Source organism: Scylla paramamosain, chromosome 18 (genome assembly GCF_035594125.1).
Source record: "Scylla paramamosain isolate STU-SP2022 chromosome 18, ASM3559412v1, whole genome shotgun sequence".
Taxonomy (NCBI): Eukaryota; Metazoa; Arthropoda; class Malacostraca; order Decapoda; family Portunidae; genus Scylla; species Scylla paramamosain.
This window is the reverse complement of record NC_087168.1, coordinates 13,112,386-13,125,323: the sequence shown is the minus strand read 5'-3', so window position 1 is coordinate 13,125,323 and position 12,938 is coordinate 13,112,386. Positions and strand designations below refer to the sequence as shown.

At 37.7% G+C, this 12,938-nt stretch overlaps 1 protein-coding gene across 1 annotated transcript in view; it reads right to left on the bottom strand.

Annotated features, from left to right (window-relative positions):
- LOC135109126 (basement membrane-specific heparan sulfate proteoglycan core protein-like) overlaps nucleotides 1–12,938 on the bottom strand; it is a 359,280-nt gene that overhangs the window by 56,104 nt on the left and 290,238 nt on the right. The window contains 4 exon segments of the mRNA XM_064020215.1: nucleotides 7,375–7,572; nucleotides 8,079–8,237; nucleotides 9,007–9,107; nucleotides 9,407–9,649. Coding sequence (XP_063876285.1) covers nucleotides 7,375–7,572; nucleotides 8,079–8,237; nucleotides 9,007–9,107; nucleotides 9,407–9,649 — 701 coding nt within the window.

The window sequence follows — 12,938 nt, the reverse complement described above, 5'->3', positions numbered from 1 at the left end:
TCTAGGACTAGGTGTGAAACTTGGGAGGGTACTGTATATATCTATTGTGTTACCTCAAATGTACTAGTGGAAACGTGCTCATTTTGATGTTTTTATTTTTTATTGTAGAATTTTTTGCATTAATTTCTGGTTCCCTCGAACTAATTATTTTTTCTCATAGGTTCTTCGGTCACCATAATGGACATTTGCCATAACAAATGCTACACTGGAACAAATCATGTTTAATGACATGTACCCTACTGTGTTCAGAATGCTCCCTAATAGTGTAGCCATAATAAGGTTGTACAAGGCAGCAGCTTAAAGAAAATAAATAAAAAACTAAAAAAATATGCAGGAAGGAGATGAAGGCATTACAATGGATTACTATAAAATAAGTGTACATTAAGTCTCACTTAGTCCAATGATGGATACATTCTTCTAGAAATAGCAAATGGAATTCATTTAACTAAAACAGAGATGTCAACCAATGATCTTCCCTAAACCTCAAGTTCAAATGCATGGGTTTTGGTGTAATCAATACGGCAAGTGAGAGTTAAGTAAGAGTGCTTTCTCTTCCCCTCACAAGAACCAATGTAATGGGCCTGGCAAGCTTATGCTTAACCTTCCCTTGTTATGCCCATCACACTGGTTCCAGTCAACTCAAGGTCATCCCACCTCGATTCACTTGAGGTTTTTTGTACATATTTCATTAGTGCAGAAATGTCAACGCATCTTGGTGTGTGGCAAGGCCTTAGTCCACCTTTCACCACTAAGCACGGCTGGCAAGGGAGAAGTAGTATAGTAGTGACTGTGTAGAAAATCACTGAGAGGAAGATACAAGGAATACCTATTAAGTACTTCACATCAATGTACTCATACAGCAAAAGTGAACAAGGCTATAGTGATTGATTTTCATGTTCATGTTATACACACACACACACACACACACACACACACACACACGCGCGCGTAGTGTAGTGGAACACGCTCAGCTCACAACCGAGAAGGTCCAGGTTCGAATCCCAGGTGCAGCAAGGCAAATGGGGGAGCCTCTTAATGTGTAACCCCTGTTCACCTAGCAGCAAGTAGGTACAGGATGTAACCTGAGGGATTGTGACCTTGCTGTCCTGGTGTGTGGTGTGTCAGTGGTCTCAGTCCTACCCAAAAATTGGTCACTATGAGCTCTGGGCTCTTTCCATAGGGTAATGGCTGGCTGGGTGACCAGCAGATGACCGTAGGTGAATCACACACACACACACAGCACCTAGCTGACTGGACGCATTCACAGCAGTTCCAAGGATCTACCCAGGTTTTGATTGTACAGGAGGGCCAAGCTTGAGTCCTGTCTTCATAATAGGAAATTGTGTGATGTGTGAGGGCAGGGAAAGTGAAGTGTAAATTGGGAAGTGGCTGGAAGGGTAAAATAAGAGAGTAGTGAAAGGCAAACATTGTCTGTGATATCAACAGGAAAGATGGCAGCTGGCACAGTAAATGTTTTTGAAGGATTCAAGGATGAGGACTTCAGTGTTACTCATAGAAAATGTGAAAATAAGAGAAGAAATACATATCTTAGCAGTGATAATAAAGACGTGGAAGGAAGAGAGAGAGATGGGTGGTGAAGATGTAAAAAAGATTTTGAGTGATATAATAAAGATGAAGAGGAGGGAAATGGAAAGAGAAAAAGAAAACAAAGAAATGAGAGAAGAGGTGACAAATATAGTGGGCTTAAACAAGAAGTACTGTGAAGAAATCAAGAAACTCAAGGAAGAGAACAAGAAGTTAAAGAAAGCTTTACAAGAGAGATCAAGGTTGGAAAAGTAAAAGAATTAGTAACAGAGGAAGTCAAAAGTTGGAAAGATGAGAGAAAACAACAACGGTGGATATGGAGTAGATAATAAGGCAACAGCAACAGGAACACAATAAGGTCATGGAAAAGAAAGTGATTAAAACAATACAGGGAAAAAAGTAATCTTGTGAGAGACATGGTACAGAGAAAGATGTGTGTGGTGGTATTTGGGGTCAAGAAAAAGAACCTACCCATGAAAATAGAGAGAAAGAAGAAGTGAAAAGGCCTAAGGAAATTATAGCATAAGTGGTGAAGGAAGGAGAAGAGACAGTTGAACAAATTGAAGAGATTTATAGGATTGGTAAGTACAGCGAAAATGGAAGAAGACCAATGAAAATAAGATTCATGTCGAAAACAGTGGCAGAACATGTGTTACAAAGAACAGGAAAATTGGCAAAAGTAGAAGGAATGAAGGAAATATAGATAAAAAGAGACATGAACAAAGAGAGAAGTAAACTGAAAGAGTTGAAAGAAGACCCCCAGTCAAAAAATGAGGAGAGAACACAGGAACAAGCAAGGAGATTCATTTGAAAAAGCTGTGGACATGAAAGTGAAGAAATGGTGGCACAAAGATGCCACACAAGATGACTAAGCATAAGTTTAAAGATTGTGCATACTAATATAGATGATTTGATGCCAAGCCTACTCAAACTTAAAGACTACCTAAAGAACAATAAACCAAATGTGGTATGTTTAACAGAAACTAAACTAAAAGAGGAAATAAGTTGGGATTTGCAAAGGAAGGATATAGTACATGGAGGAAAGACAGAAAAGGAAAGGGAGGAGGAGGAGTGATGATACTGGTAAAAGAGGATATTGTTGTTGAGGAAGTGGAATATGGTGATGGAATGCTAGAAACTTTTGTGTTGTGATTAAGATCAAAGGAAGTGAAAAAGAAAGTTATTGTGACATACATACCACCAAAAACTAATGTATGGGACATCAATAGATATGAAACTATGCAACTAGAAACAAGAAATAGGATAGAGAAAATGATAAGGAAAAGAAACAAAGTGCTCTTAGTAGATGACTTCAACACTAAAGGAATTAACTAGGAGGAGATGGAAGTGAAAGAAAATGTCAGGTCATGGAGTGAATAAGTTATAGAAACCATGATGGTGAATACAATGAGACAATGGGTGAACGAGCCGACAAGATGCAGAGGAGAACCATCACGGTTGGACTTTGTGTTTACAAAAACTCCAGAAAGCAGACTAAGTATAAGTGTTTACAAAAATTCCAGAAGGCAGACTAAGTATACATTGTCTGAGTCCAATGGGAAGAATTGATCAAGTAACAATAGAAATAGTACTACAGGAGGAAACAGTGTTTCACAGGAACGAACAATTTAGAAATAGGGGACAGAACTATTCTAAGGGAAACTTTGCAGGGCTTAATAAATCTTATGGAAAAATGAATTGGAAAGAGCTGTTTGAAAGTAAAGTAGTGCAAGAAAAATATGAGATATTTTTGACCAAGTATAAAGAGGAGGGTGCAACAGTTTGTGTAAAGTTATAAAGTGAAAACTGAGAAACATTAATGGCATAATGCCAGGTGTGTAGAAGCAAAAAAGAAAAAAGACAGGGTATGGAAGAAAATAATGAGAAAATTTAACACAAATACCAGGGAAGAATACAGAAAGGCAAGGAATGAATATGGTATAATAAGAAGAGAAGAAGAAAGAAATTTTAAAAGTGACATAGTAAGAAAATGCAAGGAAGAACCCAAACTCTTCTACAAATACATAAATGGAAAAATGAAACATAAGGATGACATAAACAAATTAAAAAATGTTTACAAAGGAAACCAATTTTATGGCATCGAAAGTAGTATCACATAATGAGGGAATACAGAAGATACAAGTAAAGAGACAAGAAATCAAGAAACTGCTGGAAGAGCTGGATGTTAGAAAAACTATAGGACTAGATCAAGTCCTATAGACTAGATGGATATTAAAAGAATGGAGAAAACAAATGGAGGAACCCATATGGGATATATTTAACAGCTTGTTGAAAGAAGGAACAGTACCAATGGAATGGAAAAGAGCTAACATATTCCCAATATACAAAGGGGAGAATGAAATGGAACCATTAAATTACAGACCAGTGTCACTAACAAGTATTGAAAGCAAGCTTTGTGAGATAGTAATTTAAGATAGATGGGTGCAATATTTAAGAGATGAAAAGGTAAATTCCAGAAAAGCAATCTGGAATCAGGAAAGGGAGATCCTGTGTCACAAATCTACTGGGCTTTATAATATGAGAGTAATAACTGGAGTGCAAGAAAGGGATGGATGGGTTGATGCAATATGCCTGGATCCTGAAAAAGCATTTGATAAAGTTCTCCACAAAACTCTTCTGTGGAAGTTAAGAGAATGAAGGAGGACTAAAGGGAGCAATATTGAGATGGATGGAGGATTATTTACAAGGAAGGGAAATGAGAACAGTAATCAGAGACACTAATTCAAGTTGGCACAAAGTGACAGGTGGGGTACCACAAGAATCTGTGTGGGCATCTGTTATGTTTCATATATATGTAAATGATATGACAGAGGATCTAAATAGTTATATAAACTTTTTCACTGATAATGCAAAAATAATAAAAATAATAAAGGATGAAAATGACTGAAAGGAGTTACAAAAGGATATTGACATGATACATGCATGGAGCCAAAGATGGAAACTAGAATTTAATGCCAGAAAATGGCATGTGTTAGAAACAGGAAAAAGTAAAAAGAGACCTTCATGGAATTACAAAAAGGGAGGAGAAATAATAAAGAAAAGTAATGAAGAAAAAGATTTAGGAGTAATGATCCAGGACACACTATCACCTGATAGGCACATGAATGGAATATTCAGCTCTACATACAGCTTGCTAACAAACATTAGGCTGACGTTTAACTATTTAGATAAAGAAATGATAAAGAAAATTTTAACAAGCATGATATTACCTAAATTGGAATATGCAGCAGTAGTTGGGCTCCACACAGAAAAAGTATACATGGAAACTGGAAAGAATACAGAGGATAGCGACAAAGATAGTACCAGAATTGAAAGACTTAAGCTATGAAGAAAGACTTGAAGAGATGGGATTACCAACTCTACAAGAAAGAAGAGAAAGAGGAGACCTGATAACGATGCACAAATTAGTAAACAATATAGAAAAAATAGACAGAAATGACTTGGTACCACAGATGGAGGAGGGAGAGAGACAGACGAGGGGGGGCATGGGTAGAAAATAAAAAAGAGTGGATGTTCGAGTGACGTCAAGAAATACAGCTCCCCGCATAAAGCTATTGAAATCTGGAATGATTTGAAGGAAGAGGTGTTTGTGGCAAACAGTGTACACATGTTTAAAGAGAAACTGGATAAATATGTTTATGGAGACAGGACAAAATGAGGTTTGGCTTGTGCCCTGTACAATACAATTAGACAAATACAACTAAATGCACACACACACACACACACACACACACACACACACACACACACACAGCACATAACCAAAATCTTTCTCCTACTCAGTGTACTGGTCTCTTCTCTAATGTTATGCACTTATCAAGGAAGGAGTATAACACTAACCTCGAGCTTGGTTGGCATCCATTGTGAGATGGGATCAGTCAAAAGAAAAGACAACAACAACATCCATGAGCTTAAAACTTGAACACCACAAATCATCATTTTCAATCCCAAAAATACAATGAACTTTTATCACATACTTTTCATTTGAGACTATTAAACAAAGATGCTCTTCAAAATGTTTAATTCACAAAGGAAAGAGACATAACTATGAACAACACAATGTCCCCAAATGGTTAAATTCAAGAATGCTATTACAACTCTTCACACCATTCTTCCATGCTATCAACAGGAGAAAAAATCACATTCAAAATCAGAATCAGAAATTGCAAAAAACTTTTCAAAGTTATTAATTCAAGGACCACTCAACAAGCAGGCAGGCAAAGGTCAAATAAGTAGTTCAGACAAACAAGGGAATATTGACATTACTGCTAAAACATGGCTAAGAGAACTTCAAGAAGGAAAATATGTCTACAAGTTGAAGAAAATTTTCAAGAGAGTGATGGAAGAACAAAACAGACTACTGACAAAATGTTTTACTCCCAGATATCATAGTTGTCCAAAATTGAGGTGTGTGAATTAGTAAAACAAGCAATAGTTAAAAAAAAAAAATGGAAACAGCTTGAGAGAGAGAGAGAGAGAGAGAGAGAGAGAGAGAGAGAGAGAGAGAGAGAGGGAGAGAGAGAGAGAGAATCTTATGGATAAGAATATGTAAAGGTGTGACATATTTTGTTCACCCTCAGTCGGTCATTAGTAACTGAGTGAGAATAGAAGTGAGTGAGAATTTTCATAACAATTACAGCAATAACTATGGTGGTAATAAGAAGATAAATAAGAGAGGGGAAGGAAGGGATGAGAGGAAGGGAGCTTTGCATAAGAGTAACAAAAAGTGCAACAAATCAAAGAAAAATAAATAGGAAGAAAACAAGGTCAGCTACATTACACCCAAAACAACAAGTACAATGATAGCAAGATACGAATGGAGTACCTCGGGAAGCACATGAATCTCCTGAAGAGATGCAGCACCAGAACAAACATTACATAATGACATAAAGACAGGCTTGATGTGTGTGTGTGTGTGTGTGTGTGTGTGTGTGTGTGTGTGTGTGTGTATGTGTGTGTGTGTGTATTAACCTAATTGTGAAATACAGGACAAGAGCCACACTAAGCTCATGCTGTCCCATCTCCATATTGAGTTTTATCCAACTTTTCTTTAAATTTATGGATTGTCTTGGCATGTGTGTGTGTATTTACATAGTTGTTTACATAGTTGTGGTATACAGGTAGGGGAATGTATGTGTATCTGTGTGTGTGTGTGTGTGTGTGTGTGTGTGTGCATTTACCTAGTTGTTTTACCTAGTTGTAGTAGACAGGTAGGGGAATGTATGTGTGTGTGTGTGTGTGTGTGTGTGTGTGTGTGTGTGTGTGTGTGTGTGTGTGTGTGTGTGTGTGTGTGTGTGTGTGTGTGTGTGTGTGTGTGTGTGTAACACAGTTAACCCTCACTCTAACATGATAGTTAGACTCATAAATGTGACAAGTTTCAAGCAAGACAAATTTTCAATAGAAGTTTCAATAGAAGAAAAGGAGTTAGGTTTCCAGATCTCCCTCCCCCTCTTACATATGATTATTAATAAATACTGATGTTTAATGTTTACATAAATTCATTACCAGTAAAAAATGCTGCAAGTCAAGAATGTATTCCAAAGCTGTATTTGACAACTAATTAGATGAATCCACACTTAATGTCTTGACAGCTACAGCTTCACCTCAAGATTAATGAAATGGTCTGGTGTAAGTTTAGAACTTAATTTTGAAGAATAATACCAATAACAAGTAGTTTAATCTTTCTGTAATTCTACTTCCATTAAGTAAAATCACATACGGTTTAAGAAGTAACTAATTAGTATGGATGAGAAACTTGTCCCTTTTGATCAAGTAAACAGGCAGTACCTCCAAAACATCACCACTTACCAAGCACTTCAATGGTGGTGTAAATGGTGAAGAGAATGCTTCCAGAGACGCGGTCACGGCCCACACAAGCATACTCCCCTGAGGCTGACTCATCCACAACAGTTAAGTAAAGAGTACCCTGGTGGGTCCGAGATCCCTGTGGCAGTGGGCGGTTGTCACTGCGACGGAAGGAGAACTCAAGCTGGTCACTCTCTGGCCCTGTGTGTAGTAGGTAGCAATATGTGAGAGTCATCATTATATTACATTCGAAAAATTGCACTACATAATCTGAATTGGCATATATCAAATGAAATACAGAATGTTAATTAGGAAAATAAACAGAATAAAAATTCAAATGATTCGATAAATATGAAGTAAGAGATAAAACCTAAGTGATAAATTTCAGACAATATCTAATGCTGCAATACAGTGGATGTCTTCATCTTAGGCATACAGTAGCTTATCATGCTAAAGCTATTCTCATATGCTCACTATTTATTGTTCTTTAGCCTAAGAAGGTTTGTATATAAATATATACATGTGAATTCTCACATGTACGTATATATAGGTTCTCACCTTACCTAATGCCCTTCCTTACTTCTCATCTTTCTGTAGACTAACATGAACGAGAAAGATATAGCAGACTTTTCTCGTTCTTTCCATGTGGCATTAGAAATAAACTATACAGAACTAATGCATTAGCACAAACAATACATCAAACTCACCTTCTCCTGAGCACATGAATTCATAGGGGCTTCCTGCTGGAATGTACACAACTCCACCACCCCCAGTACTAACACCGGTGCCTGGAGGAGGCACAGCAGGGCGAAGAGTGCCAGGCAGTACATCTTCTACCAGCAACTGCAATCTCTCATCAGTTGTTCCTGCATGAAAGGTTATGGTGTTGGCAATCACAAAATGTATATGCAAACACACAAATGACAAAGAAGTAACAGCAGAGAAAGATCATAAAATATTTCTGTAGAAAAATTTATTTTAGCTTTCTTCAGAATCAAACATCAGGCTATTAACCTTACAAAGAGTGAAGATTGTTTTGGTTGGCACACATTTCACATTAATAAAATCATGACAATATACTGATAATCAGGAAATTACATAATGATCCTCTTAAACAACTTGCCTAGTTCTTAAAGTTAGTGTTGTTGCTTACATGCACCACCTTCATATCCATACAGCTAATCTTTCTACCTGAGAAGAAATATTTCCTAACACAGTCAAGCCTGAATTGTATAATTTCTTTATCCATAAAACTACAATGATACTTTTTTCTATTTTTTTTTACAAGTCTTCAATCAACTTGAATGATATTATCTTTAAAAAAAAGTAAATATGACCTCCATTTGAAGAGGAATTTCATAACGTGTAACTATGAAGGTACTAACTGGTTGTAACAGTAAACACGTGGCAGCTGAATCACTGGAGAGCCAAACAAGAGCAACAGTTTCATAGGAAATGCATGATGTACTACATTTTTATGAATAACATTCATTATATCTAGAAGAAAATTTATGAAATTCTCAGTAAAAATCAGGATTTGAATAATAATTGTTTTACTTTGATAATAAAAAAAAACAATAAAATCAGATAACTTACATCATAATAAGTCTTGGAATATTCTTTGTCTCCACATACCTGCACTGTTCTCAGCTGAGCACAAGTAAATACCTTCATCGGCCTTTGAGACACTGGTGATTGTATACTCAGTCACACCAGATCTTCCAGACACGCTATGGCTGCCAGAAAAGAGAGAAGGAAGAAACTCATTTCAGTGACTTTTCCATACAACAGGAGACACTAAATGGATAAATTGGCAAGCAGAATTCGGGCCCTGACAAAGCAAGGATAAAGCAGACAAAAACACTTCACAGTAAATAGTAACATTGTAGATTGGTCACTGTTCTTATCTACCAGCTGCCATTTTCACTGAAAAGGTGAAGCAAAAACTCAAGAGAATCTGTATATCAAGAAATGAACACCTACATAAACACCAAAAACAAGAACAACACAAAATATCACAAAGCAAGACACTCACCCTGGTGTTGGGTAGTTGACCTGCAACTTCTTCCAGGAAACTGAAGGTGGTGGGTCTCCCTCTGCAAAGCATTCAAGGCGGACAGTGTCTCCAGTGCGCACAATGTATGGTGATGGTCCAGGACGAATGTTAATGATGGGCAAGGACTGTACCTCCAGCAGAGCCATGGAAGTGACGGAACCAACATCATTTTCAGCAGTGCATATGTATGAACCTTCCTCATCTCCTCGCACCTGATTGAACCTGAGAACAATGGGGTTTGGGTGTTAAGGTGTTCACACAGTAATGCACCTGGACAAGTTGATGGATAAGGGATACAGATGGGTGAGCTGATGATTAATAGATACACAAGAAGGAAGTAACAAACAATGAACAAACATGGAGAGAATAACAGAAAGATATAAAAACAGATCCTGATTTTTTCTTATATCAGCAGCTTTATATATTGTTTCAAATCGCTGCACTGCTCTTTTAATATTTGCCTCCTCTGGATACCTTCTTTTATAATACTGTTTCAATAATCTACATCTCTGGTTAACTAACTTTTATAACTGTATTTCCTTGTGTACAAGTTGAATTGTGAAGTGCCAAGTACTCAGGCAAAAGATTTGGGATCAGATTTCTTAGATGGATGGAAGGAGAGGGGGAAGGGAGAGGAGGTCAGGAAAGGGAGAGGAAGGGAGAGGGGAGGGAAGGATGGAAGGAAGAGGAGGGCTGGGAAGAGAGAGAGAGAGAGAGAGAGAGAGAGAGAGAGAGAGAGAGAGAGAGAGAGAGAGAGAGAGAGAGAGAGAGAGAGAGAGAGAGAGAGAGAGAGAGAGAGAGAGAGAGAGAGAGAGAGAGAGAGAGAGAGAGGAGAGCACATACACACATGCAGTGTGGGACTGGCATCTTATTGGTCTTTTTTTTGTTGGATTTTTGTTGCCCTTGGCCAGTGTCCCTCCTACATAAAAAAAAAAAGTTTTAGATGTGATGGTAGTACTGCACAGCTACAGCACTGCACCACATTAGATGTGAGAGCAAAACACATACTCTTTTATAGGTTTTGGTACTCACTCTCTTCCTATTATTCACCAGTGATCAAAACCAAACTTCTAGTCCTATCCACTCTCATGCACTTTATGCACTTTTCACATCTTTTTGTAGAGGTCCAACCCTTCAGGAAGTAAACAGCTCATGCAGGGAAGTCACAGAATGCCTGACTTCTGATCTCTCTAAAATTTCTGATTAGGGCAGAGCAAACTTAGTATTGTTCAATGCCTCAAAAACTCAATTCCTCCATTTATCAACTTGACACAAGCTTCTAGACATCTATCCCCTCTTCTTCAATGACACTCAACTGCCTCCTCTTCTGCACTGAAGATCCTCGGTCTATCCTTTACTTAAAATCTAAACTGGAAACTTCACATTTCATCTCTAGCTAAAGCAGCTTCTATGAAGTTAGACATTCAGTGTTGTCTCTGCTAGTCCCCCCCCTGGACTAACTCTGTAAAGGGGCTTTATTTGTCCATGTATGGAGTTTAACTCATGTGTATGGGGGCTTCCACTCACACCACTATTTTGGAGAGGGAAGAATAAAAAACTTTTCATCTTATCAACTCTTCTTTAACTGTCTTCAACCTCTCTCTCTCATCACAGCAATGTTGCAGCTCTTGCTATCTTCTACTGCTATTTTCATGATAACTGCTCTTCTAATCTTGTTAACTGCAAACCTTCCCCCTCTTCTTGTGGCCAGGCTGCACAACTCTTCTTTCTCTCATCCATATTGTGTCCACCTCTCTTATGTAAGAGTTAACCAGCATTCTCAATCATTCATCCCTTTCTCTGGTAAAGTCTAGAACTCCCCGCCTACTTCTGTATTTCCTCCTTCCTATGACTTGAACTCTTTCAAGAGTTAGGAAGGATTTATTAGTGGAATCTGTCACAAATGGGGTGGAGGAGGCAGAAGTATTGAAAATAAGCTTAAGACAGAATATGGGGAAGATACCTTAACATTGTAGTGACTTATGTTCCCCCTCTATTCTAACTCTTGGAGAGAGGATGAATATAAGAAAATGCTTGAGGACACAAGGACATGTTTGGTAGAACTGCTTGAGAAATATGACAATATACTCATGATGGGGGACTTTAACTATAAAGAGATATCTTGGGAGAATTGGACCACAGAAGGCAGTGAGTCATCATGGGGGGAACAAGCTACTAGACCTGGCGATTGAAAATTTCCTGACACAATGGGTTACAGATGACAAGATTTAGGGGAAATGAAGCACCATCAAGGCTTGATCTAATTTTCACCAAGGAACAAGAAATAGTAGACCTTAAATACATAAACCCAATAGGAAAAAGTGATCATGTGCTGATTCAGTTCACAGTTATGGATAATAACCTCAGTATAAGAAAAGAGAACCACAGAAGAGAATGGCTAAACTACAGCAAGACTAACTTTGGACAACTTAGGAAGTATTTCAGCAAAGTGAACTGGAACATAGTTATTCACAGAGGAAAAGTGGACAGCTTTCCTGGAGATTTATAATAATGGAGTAGAGAAATGCGTACCCAAAAAATCAACAGAGAATCTTTTCAAAAAGGATTGGTACAACAGATGTGTGCATCTGTTGTACAACAGATGTGCAACAGCTAGATTGGATAGAGAAAAAGCATGGAACAAGTGGATGAAAAACAAGAGATTGAACCTGTGGAAAAATTATATAAGGAAGAGGAATAAAATGTCAAAACTCGCAGAGATGAGCAGAAAATCTTTGAAAAGAATGTTGTGGAGAAATGTAAAGACCAACCAAAATTATTTTATAAATTCATCAATGGAAAATTAAAGAGTAAAGATGTAATAAGTATGGTAAAAACTGGAGAAGAGACAGTGGAAGGCCCAAAAGAGGTGGCTGAAGTGTTTAACAGATACTTCCACTCAGTGTTCACTATGGAAAATGATTTCAGAGGCGAGAGGACAGCATTAGAAAAAGGGACCGACCTAAAGGAAATTAAAACATCAGTAGAAGAAGTAAAGAATATGTTGGAAGACCTGAATGTAAGGAAAGCAATGGGTCCTGATGGTGTATTGAGTTGGATTTTAAAAGAGTGTAGCTCACAATTAGTCTCAGCTACACAATATAATAAGCACCATCCTGGTAAAAGGTAGAGTACCCATAGATTGGAAACGGGCAGATATTACCCTCATTCACAAGACCAGAAGTAAAGAAGATCCATTAAATTACAGACCTGTATCGCTCACAAGTGTGGTGGCAAAGATTTGTGAAAAGATCATCAAGAATAGATGGGTGAAATACCTAGAAGACAACAAGGTGATAACAGAGAAACAGTTTGGTTTCAGGAAAGGAAGATCTTGTGTTATGAATTTGATAAGTTTCTACTCAAGAGTAATAGATATAGTGCAAGAGATGGATGGGCCGACTGCATATACTTAGATCTGAGAAAAGCATTTGATAAAGTTCAGCACAGAAGACTAATGTGGAAATTGGAAAAAACTGGAGAACTCAGTGGATCACTGTTAAAGTGGATG